Raw genomic sequence first — 19609 nt, forward strand, 5'->3', positions numbered from 1 at the left:
TATGATGCATGAAAGATGGATATGGGCTATGACGGGAAGAAGGGAAGAGAAGAAAAAAAGAAGAAGAAAAATCTAGAGCTGCGACACAACCTTACTGAGGGATGGACGCACCATGTACAACACAACATATTCATGTACATTTATATCTACAATAGTGGAATGACAAACCAACTGCCTCGAGGTATCGAGGCTTTGAATCACAATCCTTTGCGGGCAATCTCCAATGTAACAAAGTCAACATGCCAAGTATTATAATATGCTAACCATTATCCAAATCTATCTTTTGCGCCGAGGACCTATCTACACGAAATCAAAGGTATCGCCACGATCCTGAATCATCTTCCCCACCCTCTTGGAACCCGCAACTCTCTCCAGCTTCATCACATCATATTTAGAGAAGATGGCCCGCACCGTTCCTTGCCCGGGCTCAATCTTCATGTCTTTCTCACTCTTGGCTAGGTATCCACCTGCAATCTCCTTATAAAAGATGGGATTGTCCGGCAGCCCGTAAAAGATGACTCTCTCAACACCGCTGAACTGATACCGACGGAAGTGGTGAGCTCTCTCTGTGTAGAGCAAAATCCGATGTCGACCAGTCAAGAAATGAGATCGAGCTCGAGATGCTTCTCGAACCTCGGTGTATTCAGATATCACTCCGAAAGTGAGGCCACTTACTTCGTCGGCAGTGGCGAAGTAGTTTCTCACGCGGACAAAGTCAAGGTAGGATGGGATGAAGATGAGCGTGCCGCTCGAGTCCTTGGATCGCTTCACCAAAGATGGGATAATGGCAGAGGTAAAGTAGCCAAACCGAGATTCGGGATCTCTCTCCACGGCGCTCGACTGGAAGCGTGAAAATGTCTGCTTGGCCTTGACGCCCAGCTGTCCAATAACGCCGGGGTATTCTGGCTGCAAGCGGACCCTTCCGGCCCAATTATGACAGTACAGCCTCTGGAGTTCTGCCAGTTCGGGGGTGTTAAAGGCAGATAGGATGACCGTCTGTCGGAAATACTTTGCCCAATCCTCCAAGTACCAATTTCTGACACGGCTAAAGTCGCAGTCGTGAGCATCCTTTGGTTGAAGGTTCAGGTGTTCAAAGATGTACTCGACGTGCTCCCAATTCTGCATCAGAAGAGCATCTGCTTGATCCATGACAACCATCTCAATGGAGCTGAGAAAGTCAAAATCAGGCTTCTTCTTCTCCTCCTCAGATCCCATTGCCATGCGGAGACCAAGAGGGCTGGCAAAGAGGATATCGGAGCTATAGAATTGCGCAAAGTATTTTATCGTCTTGCGGGTAAATTTGACACCGATACGGAACATGTCATCATCGTTGCCGCCAAACAGATCTTTGAAGTCGGCAGGCCGATCAGCACCGAAAGCTTCGTCGCTCTCAGCGTATGATTCATTGAATCGCTTGAAATTCTCCTGTTGGTCTGGTTCGACCAAGTCTTGAATCACCTTCATCATCTTGGCGCACGAGTTGCGTGTTGGTAGAAGGAACAGGACCTTGGGTCTAGTGAAGCCCTGATCTCGGAGTTCAAGCTCTGAATCATCACCGGCCTTTGAAAGCTTGTAGTTGTTATTAATCACTCTGTCTCGAGTCCTGGAATAAAGTTAGCGTCCAGTCTTCTGAACTTTAAGCTTATTGGTCCATCTTACTTGAATACGTGGTTGAGCGCATGGAGACAGACCGCCTGTCGTATTTTGGTGGAGTTCTCCACAGAACGATCGCAAAACAAGACGTCCTTGTAGTCGAATAATAAGGGTGCAAATGCCTTTTGTGCTGCATCCAGGTTGCCCATCTTTTCCTTTGCCGTGTCTCGCAATTTCTGCTTCAGTTTCAGCCCACCAAGCCCTGATATTGGCTGGGGAGCGGAGACATTGTTATTCGTGCCAGGGGACGTAATAACTGCTCTCCAAGGCTGTACAATGGCGCGAGTCGTTGTCCACTCTCCATTCTTCGCCGCGACAACCGATTGCGAGCTGGTTTGTTGATCCGGGTTGGCGAAATGTGAATCGAACGGGTCTGTAGCGTCAATCTCGTCTTCGGAGTCGTTTTCTGGGGCCTCTTCAATGTTGGAAGCTGGATCTCCTCCCTCTTCTTCCTCTTCTTCATCGGCCTCATCGATGTCTTCCCGCCTAGGCTCGGGCGCTTCTTCGTCTTCTGACTGGTTTATGGCGGGACTTGGGCTCCGGTTCGAGGGCTCATCGTGCGCAATCTTCCTCCTCTTGGCGCTTGGCGCACTTGAATCGTGAAATTTCTGCATCAGTGCCATATATGGGCGTGCGGGAGCTTCTTGCTCGTCATCGTCGTCTGATGCTACATGTTGGAGCATTTCGTCTTCCACATCTGAGGCATCGAACCCAGATCCATTCTCGCTGTATGTGAAATGATTTGTTAGCTACAAGTGAATACTGGCCAATAGTCAAAGCAACAAATCTCAAGGTTCTTACTCTTCTTCTTCGCCATTTTCAGCCAAGCGAGCACCGTCGAATCTCCTTTCCGGGCCCCATTGACTAAACTGGCCGCCACGGCCTCGACCTCTGCCTGCACCCCGACCTCTGCCGCCGCCGCCGCCTCTGCCTCTGCCTCTGCCTCTGCCTCTCCCACCACCTCTTGAGCTGCCACCTCTCGAGCCGCCGCCTCTGAAACTCCCACCTCTTCTAGGACCAGCCATAATGCTTTATCGCAGAGGAACAAAATTGGCTGTAAATCAAAGCAACTCGTCGCAATGAAAGGCAAATTCAAGGACAGGACAAGGTCGAAAAAAAAAGTTTCGAGTGAAGCTGTCAGCCTTGCATGGATATGTGGATCAGACTCACCAGCCACACAATGGTGGGGTAGATTCCGTCTTGCGCCACGCAGCCTTGTCGCAAAGTGAGCTGCAGCAATTTTAGTGCGCACAACCCCAGCGCCGCCCGCCAAATCTGCAAATCACAAAATCGGCGAAATTTGGAGACTATCGCGAGGAAAAAAGAAAGCGAGCCAGTTTTCGAGAGAGCCGGCGCCACTCGTTTTTTTTTCATCCTCCCCCCTTCCCACCCCCACTCTTCGACCTTTGTCATACGCATCAGCAGGGAGAAGGAAGAGAAAAAAATCGTTCGACACTCTTTTACGTTGTCGAGACATTTTTTTGGCCCAGTATGGCTGCCGCAACGGAACGGTTTTTGCACCTCGCTCGCCCGCTGGCGCACACGAACGTCGGGCTCCAGACGAACATTGCCCCGCTTACTGTCCAGATCCAGCCTCAGGTATATAATGCACCATCACGATAGAACCCCTCCAGTTTGCCTCGATATAGGAGCGGGAGAGGCATAAAGAGGGGGGGAGAAGAAGGAAGAAACAAGTTCATTGGCTGATGTGTTACTGTGGCTAGGCTGTCCTCTCCATCCTCGATCACGCCGTTCGACGAGATGTCCGTGAAAACTCCCAGTCCACGCGGGTCATCGGCGCCCTGGTAGGCACCCGCTCCGAAGATGGAACCGAGGTCGAGGTTCGCTCGTGCTTCGCCATCCCCCATACCGAAGAGGAGGACCAAGTCGAGGTCGACGTCGAGTACCAGAAGAACATGCTCGCCCTGGTCCTCAAGGCCGCCCCCCGCGAGTCCCTACTCGGCTGGTACACCACCTCCCACGAGCTCAACAGCTTCAGCGCCCTGATCCAAAACTTCTTCGCCGCCCCTGACACCGGCACCTTCCCTCACCCCGCCATCCACCTCACCATCTCCACAGAGCCCGGCAAGGATATCGAGACAAGATGCTACATCAGCGCCCCCGTGGCCGTCAACGCCGAGCGAGCTGCCGAGAGCTGCCTTTTCATCCAGGTTCCCCACAAGATACTGTACGGAGATGCTGAGAAGAGCGCCCTCGAGGCTGTCGCAAGCGCCCGGGACCTCGAGTCACGGACCACTCCCCTGGTGTCAGACATTGAGAGCTTGGGTCGATCCATCGAGCAAACCATTAGCCTTCTGGACCGCGTCAGCGAGTGGGTCAACGGCGTATTGGACGAGGATGAGGAGCCCAACAATGCCTTGGCTCAGTACCTCCTGAGCGCCCTGTCTCTGGCCCCCAAGGTCGACGCTTCTCAGATCGAGCACGACTTCAACAACCACATCCAGGACGTTCTCATGGTCAGCTACTTGGCCAACACCATCCGGACTCAGGTCGACCTGTCCCAGCGACTGGCTACGGCCAACCTGGTCAGCAACGAGAAGGAGGAGGGCAAGGGTGACGGAGAGAAGGGTGGCCAGCGCGGAAACAAGCGTGGCGGACGTGGAGGCGGCCGAGGCGGCGGTCAACGGGGAGAACCAAGAGAGCCCAGAGAGCCCAGAGAGCCCAGAGAGCCTCGCGAGCCTCGCGAGCCCACCGAGTAAAGGACACGGGGAAAGTGATACTAGCAGCTATATATAACTGTTTCCTTGGGCTTAATTTGTTTTTTTCTTTTCCATCCCCGGCAACTAAAGCTCTAGAAGGAAAGAACCTACGAAGGAGAGGGGAAAGGAATATGGAAGTGGAAAAAAGGAGTCCGCCTGAGGCGTCTTTGGATGGACGGATGGGAGAGGAACTGGGCATGTATCGTGGCATTGTCCCAGCAATACACAGACGCACGAACACAGTATCATCACGGCGTTGTGGTATGCCAAACTTGATTTTGGCACTTGAGATATTAGATATGAATATTGATTCGTCACGCAGTCTCCTTCTAACCTAGTACTGCGAGCATGGAAAATTGAACTGCTCCTGATGTACTATGATGAGTTGTAATGCTGGAGAGCAAGACAAAACTTGAGCTCGCTAGCCAATGGCAACCACTAACACTGAAATGAACGTATGCTTAGTGTATGGTTCATTGAGAAATCCGTACAGAATTATCCATCCTTAATTCTCATAATATCGATATGTTTCTGGTCATGTATCTACGAAATGCAACAACTTGGTCCGCTTCACCATCTCATCGAGGTCAATCTCCCATGTAGTAACTGAAGTTTTCAATGTCAAATCTTCATAGAAACTATATGCGACTCATACGACGAGCCACAAAGTGAGTGACACAAGGTTCCTCCAAGTAGCCCCTATTGATTGAACTTCTGTATAGATTCTCTATGTCAAGCAATAACCTCTGTAGTATCGCTTTTCATGGTATGCCCCAACTCCATGCGCCAGTAGGAAATCAAACAATTAGACTAGATGCAATGTACAGTTTCCATAGCCCTCCTCAACGCCACCTCACGCAAATGATACCCTCTTCTTGGACGCCTTGGACGCCTTGGACGCCTTTGAGCCCGTAAGTGATATGCTCTTCAGGTTGTCGTCTCCATCGCCCTTCTCGCCCTTTCTCTTGCGCTTCTTCCTCATGGACTCCTTGGTGTCCTCAAATTTGGCCTTCTTCTCTGCCGCCTTCTTATCAGCTTCCACTTTCCTGGCCTCGCGAATCTCCTCCATCTGGCGGGCCTTGATCATCTTCGACTCGATGTGGCCTTCCTTTTCGGCTTGCACTAGGGACAGAATAGTCGTCATGCTCTCCTAGCCGCACAATTAGCACTCAATGGGTTTCCCTTCAAGGCGTAATTCCGGGGCTTACCTTGTCGTCCACAAAGACCTTGCCCTTCTTCTTGCCCTTTGGCTTTTCGACACCAATGGGCGTAATCATATTCAAAGTCGGGATGCCCAGCTCTTCAGCGGTGTACGTCTTCTTCTTCGGCCGCTTCATCAGCAAGGCGCGGTTCTTTTCCTTGACTTGCTGCGACACAACGGGGCCCTTTGGCCCCTTGGACTTGGATTTGGGCTTGGAGATGCCATCGGTGGAAGACCGCTTTGCGCCGCCCTTTCCGGGCGCGCCCGCGCTGCTCTTCGAGCCAGCGTGCTTGTTCTTGATCGTCCGCGTCTTGTTGGGAGCCATTGTGAAAGCTCTTGCTGCGCGAGATGTAGCAAGTTGAATTCAGTGGTTTCGTGCGCTGTAGGCAAATCTCCCAAGCTTTGCTGTCGCGCCGCAGAAATTTTTGGGCTTATCGGCTCTTATCGGTCGCATCGAGGGGCGATAACAGAATGGCCGTGGATAAACAAGTAGCTCTGTACTTTGTGGGGTGGGGGATCTCGGTGGTATTGGATGAAGGCCTGCGGCTTCTAGAACCCAAATGCTGCATTGGACAGCAAGGATGCGTCTTGATACTCGGTGCTGCATCAGAAATGCAGTGTGACATGAGCTGTGATTTGAAGGTCCTTGATTTGCTAATTGGCGGATGATATCCAAGACCTGCTAACAAACTGTCCGACTGATGATGACCTCACCAGTGTTAACCCAGTGAGGTAGTAATATGAATGGCCTACCTGGGTATCTTGGACGCCGAAAGCAGCAATTTTTTATCTTCACACATATGCGCCGGCAACGTTATCAACACAGTAAGGTAGTTTTCTTCTTCTATTTGTCTTATTTTCACTTATTGTTTGCCAAGTGATGGTCCTACTATGCGGTCCAGTTTGCCAGGGTACGAAAGTCGCGTGCTTCAAGAAAACACGGCAGATTGTTTGACACATCATATCAACAAGATATGCACAGCTCCCACGCTTCGAAACCAGAGCGTAAGATGACCTGATCGATAACAAGGAGGTCATAAAGCTACCAATAACACCACTGCAGTACCTGTCAGTAGCTATTCTGGCAGGTATGGGGGCTGAGACATTGATTATGCACTTATATGCAGTCCAAGAGATCTACAACATCAGTGTTCTCGTCCGAGGTTAGGGCTATTCGTTACTCAAGACGTGGTTCCATGCAGAAAGAAAGAAAAAGATTTCAAATCGGATCATGCAAAGCCCCAAAAGTTCAATAGCTCGGTGAGGCCCTGTGACGCCCAATGGGCAGCCATCGGGCTATTATGCGGCCATTAGTAGCTTGATGATGGAGAAAAAGAAAAAGAAGAGAAAAAAATGAAGCAGAATGACGTGAGCCAAGTCCGTCTAAGCTTTGTACAACACCACTCACAACGGAACCTTTGTTGTAATTTTTTATGAATCCCCTTTCCCCTTGGGTAAACTCGGCATGATCATATAGTAAAAGTCATCCACCTAATTGATCTTGTGGCCGTTTATCAACATCCATCTCCCGTCTCATACCCAAATCCCCCACGGAATGGATCATCAAGAAGCCCCCCATACATCTGCGGGAAACACGTGTAAAACTAGACTTGCTTTACATTATTGGACAGATCAATTCCCAAGCACCGTTTCATGCGTCAGTAGGTGGCAGCTCAAGACTAATGGCGCACACCACTACCTTACCTGTATGCACCCGCGGTTGCAGTGCTCAGCCGCTACAGCACCAGTACACGCACTGACAGAAATTTCTACAGGCGTCTGACGCGCTGTCGGTTCCGGCTGGCCTGAAAGTGGGCCCAGGGAGGGCTTGCCGGCAATGTACCTGCTAGACTCGTAAATTTCACCAACCGTCGATGTCACGCAGAATTCTTTCGACCTCAAGAACCTCAAGATCCACAACCTCACTACATAATTCTCCCCAAACCCGAACAGCTTTTTTCGTCGACACACCGCGCAATCCCCGCCATCACTCCTCCTGCATCGCTATTTCAAGCATCCAACAACCCTCCTCGTCTCGCGACCGCCTCTTCGAAGCCCCTCCATCGCCGTTCCGAATCACCAGCTTTTTCTAAGCAAACCCCCCTCCTTGTCTCGCTCCCTCCCGCATCGCATAGTTTACAAGTTTTTCTCCCATCCTCTTACCGAGTTTCGACACCCGCGCATCCAGAAACACAGCATCGCCTCCTGCCACGCCTCATCCTGCGACATCCTGCGACCTCCGTCTGACCCTCGAAAAACCTTTCCCGAGCGAGGCGTCCCTCCCCTCCCCGCAGCACCGGCATCAAGACCAGACGAAACCCCCAACAAGGCTTAATGGAGAATCTATGGACTCGTCGAACCAAGTATGATCTGCCCACACACACGTCGCCTCCACGGCGAAGCCCTTGTTGACTGACCTTGCGGCGTCTAGCTCGTCAAAGCTTTCCCTCACTACGCCTTCCAATGGGGCCAACGGCTTGGGGGGAGGTGATCCCGCCTCCCGCAGTGCCACGGTAAAGTCGTCGCATGGCAAATCGAATCCTTTTAACAGCACCCCGGGGAGTGCGCTGGTGTCTCCGACGGGGGGAGCGTCCAGCGCCTTTGGTCTGGGCTCGGGGGCTTTTGCTTCGTTTGGCTCGTTTGGCTCTGCGAAAACGCCAAAGTCCGGCGGGAACCCTTTTGAAACCGCGATGGGCTCGGCCGTCGCCAAGCAAAACGCCTCCAAGGACGCGGTGAAGCCCGTGGCCAGACCACCCAACATGGCGCCCATTTCCGAGTCGAAGGCCGCGGAGCCGCTGCCCGGGGTCACACAGATACACATGCTGAAAGACGCATGGTCGTTCTGGTACAGGCCCCCGATCTCGAAGGCGCATGGTTTCATCGAGTATGAGAATACACTGCACGGCATCGCCACGGTGCGGTCGGCGGAGGAGTTTTGGCAGATCTACTCCCACCTCAAGCGGCCGTCAAGCCTGCCCGTCGTGTCCGACTACCACCTCTTTAAAAAGGACATTCGGCCAATATGGGAGGATGAGGTCAACCGGAAGGGAGGCAAGTGGGTTGTTCGCCTTAAGAAGGGTGTGGCAGACCGGTACTGGGAGGATCTGCTGCTGTCCCTCGTCGGCGACCAATTCGGCGATGCCGGAGAGGACGTCTGTGGTGCCGTCTTGAGCATGCGCAATGGCGAGGATATCTTGAGCATCTGGACCCGAACTGACGGCGGTCGCGTGCTCAAGATCCGGTATGTGTGATGTTTCTTCTTTTTTCCCCCCTTACATCACAACTTTTTACGATCTAGTCAACTAACCACTTGTTTTGCCACTTTAGCGAGACTATGAAGCAGGTTCTCAACTTCCCGGCAAACACCCGTCTCGAGTTCAAGTCGCATGATTCTAGTATCCAGCAGCGAACTGCCATTGACGAACAACGTCGCGAGAAGGCCAGTCAACATCACAATGACAAACGCCACACAACCAACGCAGCCAAGCAGACGTACGAATAAAGAAGAAGAAAAAGCTTGAAAATCAACTAGGCTCGCACAGCCTTAAAAACCTCTCTTGTGATCTTATTTATGCCGCCAAACTGTGCCATGTTTTTTTCGTCCTTCTTGTTCGGCTATGATGGAATTCTTCCCCAATTTATTTGTACACTACCGGGCAGAGCGCTTGGGTATGTTGCAGACCCGTTGTTTTGTTGCTCTTCGTTGTTTTCGCTTCCTGGTTTTCTGTACGTCCTCTTTGTTGTTTTTACTTCTGTCTTTTTTTTTAACTCTATATCTTGGGTGCGGCAGTTTTTCGTGTGATTTCTTTCCGCGGATGGAAAACTACTGGGATGTACACTGGGAGACAAGCTGATTTGCTCTACCTGGAAAATGGTGGGCGGAAGGGCGGGTTTTTTTTTATTATGTGGATAATGTACTATAGCTTGATGGTTTGAGCACGGCAAGCCTGGCGGCGGCCTGTGTCTACGAAACAGGAAAAAAAGGGACAAGAAGGAATGAAATAAAAAAGATGCTCTTGCGCAGGCTGAAGAGCCTGCGAGTGTCCGTTCTATTTCGACATATGGCTGAGCCCCCCTATTTTCGTGATGATTTGTCCTTGATCCGACGCCAGCGTTATATAGTGGTATTATATGGTGGTATTACATGCACAGCTCCCATCATTTACGCTGTTCCTTTTCCTTTTCCCGATCCTGCTGTCTTGGTGGGCACTCTTCTTCGCTCCCAGATTTGTAGATATGTCTCTCCGAGATACAGCAGCTCGCTCTGTACCTTGTCGACGAACAAGTCCTGGCACACAACCCACTCGCCCGTGGCTTTGTCCTTGATCTGAACCTTCCAGGTCTTCTTCTCCTCGCCGCTGTCCGCAACATCCTCCCTCTTGCGGACCGCCTCATGGACGACGTTGGCAACGAGATCGTACCATATGGGCTCACCCACGGGCCATTCTTTTGGATTGGGCTCCACGTACGGCGAAACGTCGAGATTCCTCGCGTCAAAAGTGACGATTGTGGGGTTTCGCTCGGAGACGAACTTGTTCTGTGAAAAGCGCTTGACGTGAAGCAAGAGATACGGCGGGAGCGGATGCAGCAGGCGGTAGCGTTTTCGCTGTGCGTGGTGCTCTTGCGCCCGCTTGCCATCGTATTTAGTCAGGATGGTGCTCAGGGGAACCTGCGGGATGATGTTCTTTTCCAGCTCGTCCTGGAACAGCGGGGCAGACGGTAAGTCGAGCGTCAGGAAGAGGAAGCGCACAATGTCGACCTTGACTTCGGCGGCCTCTTCGAAGCGCAGACGATCGCCTGCATCGGCACGGGCGGTGATGGCCTGGGATTCGACCTTGAGCTTGCCTTGGAACGTGCGCTGTATCATGGAGCTGCCCGGCTTCGTCTTGCTGCCACCGAGGCCGAGGTGGAGATTGTTGAGGAACCACGAGAGGAACTCGACGGGATCTGACTGGTTCGTGAGGGTGAAGCGTTTGTTGGAGAGGAGGGCGATTTCCTGGAGAAGCTCGTGTGGTGAGACGTGGGATTTGAAGGCGCGCGGGTTCCAGATCTTGCGGAACAGGATGCTGCATCTCTTGACGAGCTCGGATTTTTTGGAAAAGTCCTCCAGCAGGAAGTAGTTGCGCAGCGGAGAGACGTGTGACAGCGCCTGCACTACGACGTTGAGGTAGTCGTTCTCCTTGATGTTGTTCATGCCGACGAACCCTGGCGTGTACTCCTTGCCGTCGAGCGTCCAGCTGACGTGGTTGACGCGACGGTCCAGCTGGATGACTTCGTTCTTGGTGTACCTAGGGTCGGAGACGTATTTGATGTCGTCGAGCGACTTGCTCTTGACCTCGTAGCCCTCGGGCAAGACGTAGACTTTTTGCGTCTCGAGGTTGATGTAGACGTGGTGGTCCTCGTCGAGGGAGTGGAAGTAGGCGTGGGACTTTACGCCGCGGCCTTGAAAGTATTTGCCGCAGACGAGGCATGCGTAGACGTTGATGTTGGAGAGAGACACGGAGCACAGCTTCTCAAAGTCAAAGTCGAGGACGTTGCGGTCGATGGTGTCGAGATAGAGGTCGTCGTATCCGTCGGCCGGGCCCGATTGCCGAACAGGAGCCGGAATGGGCACTTCATCGTCTTCTTCATTGGATCCTTCGCTGTCTTCATCGTCCAGACGGCCGTTTCTTGCATCTCCGTCTTGCTCGGGGCTTTGCGCATCGCCGTGGCTGTTTGCGAGGGGCGAGTCGAAGTCGCCCATTCGAGATCGCTTGGACGCGGGCGATGCGACGTCCTGAAGCTCGTCGAGAGCTTCGGAAGCTTGTCGTTTAGACATGGCTTGTGATGGAATGCCACGGAAGAGAAGCTGTGTGCTTGGAGAAGAGCAATGCTATGGTATGAATTGGACAATGGAAGAGGTTGTGGTTGGTTGGCACAAGGCTGAAATGGAAAATGTCAGCGGGTCTAGGAGCCTAGAAGCCAGCGACATGGGTAGCTGCTAATATAGAGGGGACGACATCCCATCTTACAATGGTCACTTGAGACTGAGACTACTCATCTGTTGTACCTAAGCAGCGGGAAGATGCTTTATAGAGTGATTTAATGGAGTCTAATTATTCGCCAGATTATAACGAGCTGGAAGTTTTCTGGAATAACAAGTACCTTTTGCATCTTTTACCTGCTTCTGTCAACTCATGATGTCCTCCTAACCTAGAGTACAATTTTATCTTCTCGGGCCTCACATTTCATTCAGATAGAAAAAATCGTGGAGAGATCCAGCAGTGCCAAGCATTACAATCATTGACAGTATGACCACGCAATCAATGCATTACTACCTTTTTGTTTATCTAATCCTTTCGCTATAATATGATGACTTTGGAAATAGCCACTTACATCCACGCATCCTCCAGCCGGTAAATACCAGCTTAGTACCTGATATACTACCACATGTATGCTCTTCTTTGTAATTGAAACTCTAACCACTCATGACAGTGTCGCCCTGGAACGTCGGGGCGAGGCTATCCATTTCCTGCAGGGTATACTCTACTAGATAGCTTTCGTCCACCAATTCCTCCATGCGCTTGTAGTGTCTTTCGGTGTACACCCTCAGACCGTGCAGCACATCCTTCAAGCTCTTCTCTCCCCTCGAGCCCTTGACAGGCAAGTTTGAGAACTTTGAAGCCGGGTAGCTCTTGATCAGCGTCCACAGTATGCGCTGTGCCACTGGGGCTGTGCGAGCGTTTGTGTTCCAGTCTCGCAGCCTCAACAACAACAAGTAGATCTGGTCATCAGAGAGGGTTGCAAGAACTTCATCAACTGCTTTGATACCGCATAGACTGTCCTGCTCGGGGTTGCTAGTTGTGACAACAGAGGTAAAGAGGCCAAGCAGCCGCCCGGGATGATTCAGCTGGAGGGCCAAGGTAATGGCCTCTCTGTAAGATCCAGCGTGCATGTGGTTCTCGAGCTCCTGTTCTTGCTTGATGAGCTCCAGTGCTGCCTGAGATGCTGCTGCTCGAGTTTCGGACGTTGTATCTTTCCAGAACGTAACGGTAGAATCACCGCTTCCAGAGACGACCGCATTGGTCTTTGGATGCACAGCCAAGGCCCATACTCGATCTTCGTGGTTGTCCAAAGTGCACTCGGTTTCTCCAGAGTTGGCATTCCAAATCTTAACAAGCCCGTCACCACCGGCACTCGCAAACTGCACCAGTCCTTTGGCCTGTTCCGAACGCGAGGTCATGCTGAGCCAAGCGACCTTGAGAATGGAGTTTGAATGCCCCTCAAATGTACGAATGCACGTATAGTCTGAAAGATTCCAGAGCTTGATGCTCTTATCACCACTGCCAGTTAGGATAACACCCTTGCCTGTGACAGGGCCATCTTCTCCCTGTAGAGCGGGCATTTGGGCAGGCGAAAACTGCACAGTCCATACTCCTCGCTTATGGCCACGAAGAATACCTTGAACCTCTCCCTCCTCTACTGACCACACTTTGACAGTCTTGTCTTGCGAAGCAGATGCAAAAAGCTGGCCGGCATGATGTACATTGATTGCGTTGATATCTTTGTCGTGGGCTTTTCTCGTAAAGACAGATCGGGCGTTGGTTTTTTGACCTTGTGGCTGGGGTGTTCGGGAAATCTCCCACTTCTTGATCGTTTGATCTTGTGATCCCGTCAAGAGGAAAGGAGGTGGATGGTTGAGAGGGTCGGTTCGTGCCGCTGAGCCTTCGACGGGAACAGTCTTGGGCAAGGCCACAGCACCAAGAGATTCGGCATGTCCCGAGAAAGTAGCCCAGCACACATGAGTGTTGCTGGCGGGATCGATTCTCCAGAGCTTTGCAGTATTATCTTTAGCTCCAGTGGTGACCCAGTGCCCAGACCAGTCAACATCCAACGCAATTACAATATCGTCATGGCCTCGTAAGAGGGCCACGTCTTGACCAAAGAATGGAGTCTCCGATTTTGTCCACGCCATCTCCTGCGCATCATTTTTCGACTCAGCTACGGATACCAAACGAATATCCTCGGAGTTGGTGGCCAGAGCAAGCAGTGAGTGGTCGGGCAAGAGATAGGCCATGTCGATGATCTCGTCATGTGTGCCGGATATTCGGCGGAAAGGCTCAGGTGTGGGAAAGTTTGTTGTCGTAGCCTTTGATGATAGCTCGTACAAAGCCAACGTATGATCAACCTGCACTAGGAGAATAAAGGGAAGTTCTGGTCGATAAACGCCGGCAAGGATTCCCTCCTCTTCGCTCTTGGAGGATTGCTTCGGTGTCAGCTCTGAGCCTTTGTCGGTATCCCAAATGCGAAGACATCCGTTGGCTCCGGCAGAAAATGTGAGATTTCCATCGTCGATGAATCCCGCTGTTTCGACGAGCTCGAGACATGGGACGACTTTGCGGATTTTCCACGATTTCGTATCCCACCAGATGAGAGTCTTGTCCCTGCTGGCTGTGACAAGAGCGTGCTGTGCTGGAGAGTAGTCGATCGCCTGTACGTCAGATACGTGGGAGTCCAAGTTGGCGATGCAGCTCCTCTTGTTCAGATCCCAAATCCGCACTTTACCATCCTGGCTACCCGAAGCCAATCGAAAATTTGTAGTGGTAGCGGCTTCTGCCTCGTCCTCGTCCTCGTCCTCGTCATCTTCCGTCGTAGACCGGTTCTTCGAAATCTTGGGGTTTTGACTGGGCGTTGCTCGTGCTGCAACCTCAAAGAAGCGCAGTGCGGACACCAATACTGATGGCCCTCGGAAGGTATGTGTGACATACCCACCAGCAATGTCCCAGACCTTGATCACACCATCGGTTCCACCTGTCGCCAGGAGGGTGCCCGTGCGATCAACCGCCAGAACAATGACTGGGGTTGCATGTGGCTTCAGTTTACGGACCAGCGATGCTTCGATCGAATCACCGTCCGAGGACCATTTGAGCACGAAAATTCTCATAGACAGCGATCGGGAACAAACGATGAGATGGGAACCGGATGGCGTTACTACACAATGTCAGCCTCTGCTTTTTACCAATGTCATGCGGGATCCACGAACGTGTCAGTGTCGAAATTGAGTCGCCATCCTTTGTTCAATTAGCTTTCCATCCAAAGTCGCCTCTGTCCATAACATCACTTACGCCTTCAATCTGTGCCAAATGCTTTCCATTGGTGGGGTTTGTTAGAACAGCATCCTCGCCCAGAGTTGTGGCTAGAATCTGCGCCTTGTTGTCAATGGCAACAGACCCTCCGGTATAGATTGGCCGAATGACGCGCTCGACGTCGAACGTCGTCTTCAAGGGCTGTTTCGTCGCCATGGTGCTGAACTCGGCTCGTCGTGAAGAGGAATCTGGAAGCGCAATGCGCCTGTCTGGGAATTATTTTTTGATGCTCCGATAAGATAAGAGCCGGGCTAATGCGCAAAAGCGACGCCGCTTGGACATGATTGGTCTCGCTTTTGTGCCACAGTTTAACCGCTGACGCACTTCAATTACAGGCAACCTGCTCCTGCTAATCATTGCCAATCCTAATGTACTACCTATATATAGTGAGAGAATCCTGGGGGGCAAAATACATCCTTTAATCATCATACAGTATAGCTCCGTCTATATCGATATCCGCGTCCGTGGACTATGTCTGAATGAAGTGAGATGCTGAGGAGCTTGTCCGCTTCAAAAGTCATTCGCTATGGGGATGCAAGGCCCGCTCGTGGCCCAGGCCCTGGTATGAGATGAGATGTCGGCCCATTACCTATCACTTCTGACGCTGTTAGGGCCGCTCGCCATTTGACGATGTAGTTCAAGGCGAAGGGGATGACGACCCGCGGATACCAAGTCAGCAATACGATCATGGTGGGCGTCCAATCAACCCCGATACTATGAGGATCAACAGGGACATCATCCGGTCACACAACCAGGTCATGTTTATTATTGGTATAGCTGAACCTGAAAACCCGGGCCCTGAAGTTGATTCGCAGAGACGGCATGGCGCCTATGAAGAAGCAATTGGGCTGAAGCTGGCATCTTCTGCTAAGCGTTGTGTGGAGGCAGTTGGGCTATTTGGTGTCAATGGTCTAAGGGATCGGATCCTGGTGAAGCGCCTTTCTCCAATCACCAAACTCTGCACTATCCATGTCGTTGTGGCTAATTGTGTATTGCTAGATTTATAAACGATATTCCCAAATTCCATTTTGGGAACTATATCAGCAAGCGCGACGAGATTTCTCAATCTCTAGGGACATTCTTGCTGGCGCTCCCGCAAACTTGTTGTCAAATTATATTGAGTTCTCAGTCGCCCGGTTGTGGCTTGGTGAACAGGAAAAACTGACTGCTCGGCGCTGGTACGTACCGGAGTTCTCTTCGTGGCAGAAGACTTTGGTTTGTGTGGAATTACTAACTCATTCCCTTTAGTGTTCACGAAGTGTGGTCATATATCCGAGTTCATCTAGAACTACACATATCCCTACAAAGACTTGGCTTGATATCGAGTAGTCAATGGCTACCCAGACCCTCCTTTTTTATTCCCTTTACGCAAGAATCACCGATTGTCGCCCCGCCGCCGCCCGAAAACTTTGGAGTCTTTGCAATTTTGCAGTGGCTGGGTAGTGCCTTAATAATCAATGCCCCGTTTCTTGTTTTTGTTATGACCCAGCGAATGGTTCGTGATTGGAAGCCGCACATATGGGCCGAGACGTTCAAGCGCCTTCCCAGCACCGTCTTCCGTGGTAAGACGATACCGCAAGCTCCGCCGTCGATGTCACAGTCTTTCATGAACGAGGCTCCTAGTGAGATTCACAGCAATGAAGGAGGTTCGCCTGTGGCGCCTGTGGATAACCAGATGCCAACTGACACGGGGAGCATGGAAGTTGTTCGTCGGCCAAGTATATTCTCGGCCAGAGGCGATGACTATGGGAGCGATGAGGAGGACAACGATGTGATAAGGGCGACTCTAATCAGTTTTGACGTCGAAGCGACTGAGTCTACGGATGCTCCCCAAGGGCTATGGAGCGCAGAATTGCGGCCAAGCGTTGCCAACACAGATTCAAGAGCGTCTGTTAGTTCTCAGCCAACGTACTTGGATACATTGCTCACCCAGATCCCGGCGCTGTTGGCATCGCATATGCTTGCCAACTCCATAACACGGCTGTTGATGACTCCGTATGATGCGGCGGCCCTGCGTCTAGTGGCACGAGCATTCTGCTTGCGAAATGGCCTACCTTACCAAGACATATGCGAGACTAATCTTCTCAGTAATTGTTCTTGGACGTCACTCATGAATTATCTGGGGACAGAGTTTTTGCACCTCTCCCTCACCACAGAGGTTTGGGCGGTTTTCACCGGCCTTTCTCAGTGGTATCACTTTTCCGAGGAAGAATGGACAGCTGAAGAAGCAAAGAACTAGTGACCTGCCATTGGCAACAGAATCGTGTAATCGCGACGGAAACAACATGATTACTATATAACATATGGGGATGGGAGCTTTTGCCCTCCCTCGAGCATAATAATTGGGAAACCTGTGGTTTCCGACTGTAACCTCCTATATATAAACTTAGCGAACGGAGAAGCGAGGGAATTAGTTTTTAATCAATCTAAAATAGCATTCGGTCAGCTGCGAAGAGAGAAGTCGGGGTTATTTGTGTGGAGCTGCAACGCCTTATCGAAGGAGATGGATTATATACGGCCGAAATCAAACATCGTGTGTATTAACTCGAAGGGTTGAGCTAAACCTATCTATTAAGGACCTATATCCCACTTTTGCTCTTTTGTCTATATAACTCATAATCTTGTCTATCCGGAAAGAGAAAATAATGTCTAATGCCTCCTAACTCCGCACAATGTTCATTTTTCGTCTCATTGGGTCATAATCAGAGCCCGAGAACGCTTGCGATCTAGCGGGATAATCCATTGGCACGACGCTATCGAGATCAACCTTGTACGCCATATGGTTAAGAAAATTGCACACCTACAGTGGTTTGTTAGCATTTTGAGTTCCCTGGACTTATTTCCCTTCTGAGAGAGAGGTAAGGTAATACATACCGGACGAGGGTGCCAACGGGATCCTCCAGGTTCAAACCAGCACAAGTGGCCGCCCAAAGATGTGGTGAGCAGAATTGTGTTGGGGTTCTGACGGAATTCTTCAAATGGAATGGCTTCTTTGACGGCAATCTGCTAGACTGTTAGTATACAAGCTTTTGTCATTCTGGTGAGAAGAGAACGCACCGGGTCATCTGTTGCTGAAATCGCCAAGAATGGTATCTTGATTGAGAGGATTGCATCTGACGAAGAAGCATCGCGGTAATAAGCAGTCTCGGTTGGGTATCCCCATGTGGGACATCTGGGAAAGTATCAGCATGATATCTCGAGGATGCGATTGAGAGGTATTCTTACTGGATTTGCCTATCAAACTCATATAGATAGGTAACATTTGCAATAGCAGCGAGATCCAAGTTGGTGTGTTGCTTGAGCTCTTTTTTGTGCCTCTCAATCAGGGCTTTCATGGCAGCTACAACGCGTTATGATTCGGTTCAAGCGTGTACTTTGAGGGGAAAACTTACTGCCCATGACTCTGCTGTAGACCTCTTTTCCAATAAAGGAGCTTGTCATTGTCTTGCTCGCAATATCTAGACTAAAGGGGTTTGAGCAGGCGATAGCAGCCTTGAAAAGGCAATCCGAACCCTCTTCACCGCAATACTGGCGGGCAGGTTAGCCGCTGGTGCACTCAAACATCTAGATTCTGGGACTTACATTGGTTATAATATTGGCACCGAGTGAGAAACCAATACCAAACAGTGGGCGATTTGGAAATGTCTTCCGAAGCCACTTGACCGTCTATTTTTGCGAATTTGTTAGTAACTCTTCATGTTCGCGGACCAATGCCGAGGAAACTTGCTTGTCTGATGTCCCACGTTGCCCGAGCATTATACAAGATGCCACTCGTGATTTTGCTGCCTGCGCAGCCTCGGGAATTTACCACGCAAATCTCCCAACCCTGTTCGAGTAGAGGAGCAATTGTGTGTCTCAGGTACACCTCATGAGAGCCACCCGAAAGGCCATGCAGCACCACCAGCATGGGCTTCGCATCGTCCGAGCTGATATTGGCGAACTCTTCTTCCGAGTAATGGGTAGTACGTGGCGGCAGGCCCTCATCTCGACTATCGTGAGGCTCCACGACAAAATCGACAGCAAAAGATCCGTCGTAGAGTTCATGTTCGGCGTGGAAGATTTTGCGCTTGTAGAAAACCAGTGGCCCATGTGGCTTGGTTGCGGTCCAGATTGTCTGGATGTGGCCGTTGAACAACAGCGGGTTTAGCTGGCATGGCGGCGTGTTTGATTCGCAAATCTTGAGGAGGTCCGTCTCATTGCCATCCTTTTCCTTGATTGGCCTTGGATTTGGCGAATGAGTGAACTCAATCTTGGCCCTCCCGAGCCACTCCATTGCTGCGAATGTGGGAACAGTGTTGTAACCCGATGGAAGCTACAATCACAGAGAAAAGACCAGAAGGCGGTACGGTTTCAAGGGCAATAGGGGTGATTGAATCTAGAAATACGCCGAGACAAGTAGCAAACCTCGGATGTTTATCCAGATGAAAAGTGCAAAGCCCGCTTCTTGATAACGAGGGTTGCACATGCAACAGTGTCCATGAGGCGGAACCCCTGCGGGCTGGGTAGACAGTACAGCCATGGCGGTGGCAATAACTGGCGAGGGGAGGGTACACCGTACAGCGAGGTACTGCAGGGGCCCACTGGCTTCCGAGGCTGCGAGTCAAGTGGCGTGCGGCATGGTCTATCGCTTTAAAATAACCCATACTCTCTGATACACTTATAAACAGCGAGACTGCCGCACTGGCACAGTGGAAGAAGGATGACAATAAGGCTATGGTTTCAATAAGGCTGATGTCGGCGGTGCACGAAGACACCGTCATGCTGGTTACAACGGCTTCGCCCGCCATCTTCTGAATCACCATCTGGTCGAGGGACTTTGAGAGAAGCTCAGACCCCCAAAGTACGGCTAAGAAATCTTTATTCTAAATTCAATCATCCCATATTATATTATCTACGACTTCAACGCGACA

At 51.1% G+C, this 19609-nt stretch overlaps 8 protein-coding genes across 8 annotated transcripts; 3 read left to right on the forward strand and 5 right to left on the reverse strand.

Moving 5' to 3' along the window:
- Positions 1 to 300: 300 nt before the first annotated feature.
- Positions 301 to 3066, reverse strand: Triagg1_6128 (uncharacterized protein; the record flags this gene model as incomplete). The annotated part of the gene is made up of 4 exons (XM_062900719.1): positions 301 to 1603; positions 1660 to 2350; positions 2455 to 2707; positions 2824 to 3066. The coding sequence occupies 4 exons, from the start codon at positions 3064 to 3066 to the stop codon at positions 301 to 303; spliced, it is 2490 nt and encodes an 829-aa protein (XP_062754985.1).
- A 78-nt stretch (positions 3067 to 3144) lies between these two features.
- Triagg1_6129 (uncharacterized protein) lies at positions 3145 to 4373 on the forward strand (the record flags this gene model as incomplete). Its single annotated transcript, XM_062900720.1, has 2 exons — positions 3145 to 3252; positions 3378 to 4373. 2 exons carry the CDS (start codon positions 3145 to 3147, stop codon positions 4371 to 4373), a joined length of 1104 nt encoding a protein of 367 aa, XP_062754986.1.
- Positions 4374 to 5226: 853 nt separating this feature from the next.
- Triagg1_6130 (uncharacterized protein) lies at positions 5227 to 5899 on the reverse strand (the record flags this gene model as incomplete). The annotated part of the gene is made up of 2 exons (XM_062900721.1): positions 5227 to 5523; positions 5582 to 5899. The coding sequence occupies 2 exons, from the start codon at positions 5897 to 5899 to the stop codon at positions 5227 to 5229; spliced, it is 615 nt and encodes a 204-aa protein (XP_062754987.1).
- A 2009-nt stretch (positions 5900 to 7908) lies between these two features.
- Positions 7909 to 9076, forward strand: Triagg1_6131 (uncharacterized protein; the record flags this gene model as incomplete). The annotated part of the gene is made up of 3 exons (XM_062900722.1): positions 7909 to 7937; positions 8006 to 8815; positions 8902 to 9076. 3 exons carry the CDS (start codon positions 7909 to 7911, stop codon positions 9074 to 9076), a joined length of 1014 nt encoding a protein of 337 aa, XP_062754988.1.
- A 660-nt stretch (positions 9077 to 9736) lies between these two features.
- Triagg1_6132 (uncharacterized protein) lies at positions 9737 to 11392 on the reverse strand (the record flags this gene model as incomplete). The annotated part of the gene is made up of 1 exon (XM_062900723.1): positions 9737 to 11392. The coding sequence occupies one exon, from the start codon at positions 11390 to 11392 to the stop codon at positions 9737 to 9739; it is 1656 nt and encodes a 551-aa protein (XP_062754989.1).
- Positions 11393 to 12031: 639 nt separating this feature from the next.
- On the reverse strand, positions 12032 to 14855 carry Triagg1_6133 (uncharacterized protein; the record flags this gene model as incomplete). The annotated part of the gene is made up of 3 exons (XM_062900724.1): positions 12032 to 14544; positions 14597 to 14624; positions 14679 to 14855. 3 exons carry the CDS (start codon positions 14853 to 14855, stop codon positions 12032 to 12034), a joined length of 2718 nt encoding a protein of 905 aa, XP_062754990.1.
- Positions 14856 to 15225: 370 nt separating this feature from the next.
- On the forward strand, positions 15226 to 16938 carry Triagg1_6134 (uncharacterized protein; the record flags this gene model as incomplete). The annotated part of the gene is made up of 4 exons (XM_062900725.1): positions 15226 to 15261; positions 15311 to 15688; positions 15744 to 15877; positions 15948 to 16938. 4 exons carry the CDS (start codon positions 15226 to 15228, stop codon positions 16936 to 16938), a joined length of 1539 nt encoding a protein of 512 aa, XP_062754991.1.
- Positions 16939 to 17358: 420 nt separating this feature from the next.
- Triagg1_6135 (uncharacterized protein) lies at positions 17359 to 18972 on the reverse strand (the record flags this gene model as incomplete). The annotated part of the gene is made up of 7 exons (XM_062900726.1): positions 17359 to 17499; positions 17574 to 17702; positions 17757 to 17871; positions 17925 to 18039; positions 18092 to 18227; positions 18282 to 18365; positions 18508 to 18972. 7 exons carry the CDS (start codon positions 18970 to 18972, stop codon positions 17359 to 17361), a joined length of 1185 nt encoding a protein of 394 aa, XP_062754992.1.
- Between the last annotated feature and the right edge of the window lie 637 nt (positions 18973 to 19609).

The sequence above is a fragment of the Trichoderma aggressivum genome (genome assembly GCF_033847375.1).
Source record: "Trichoderma aggressivum f. europaeum strain CBS 100526 chromosome Unknown scaffold_023, whole genome shotgun sequence".
In the NCBI taxonomy this organism is placed as follows: Eukaryota; Fungi; Ascomycota; class Sordariomycetes; order Hypocreales; family Hypocreaceae; genus Trichoderma; species Trichoderma aggressivum.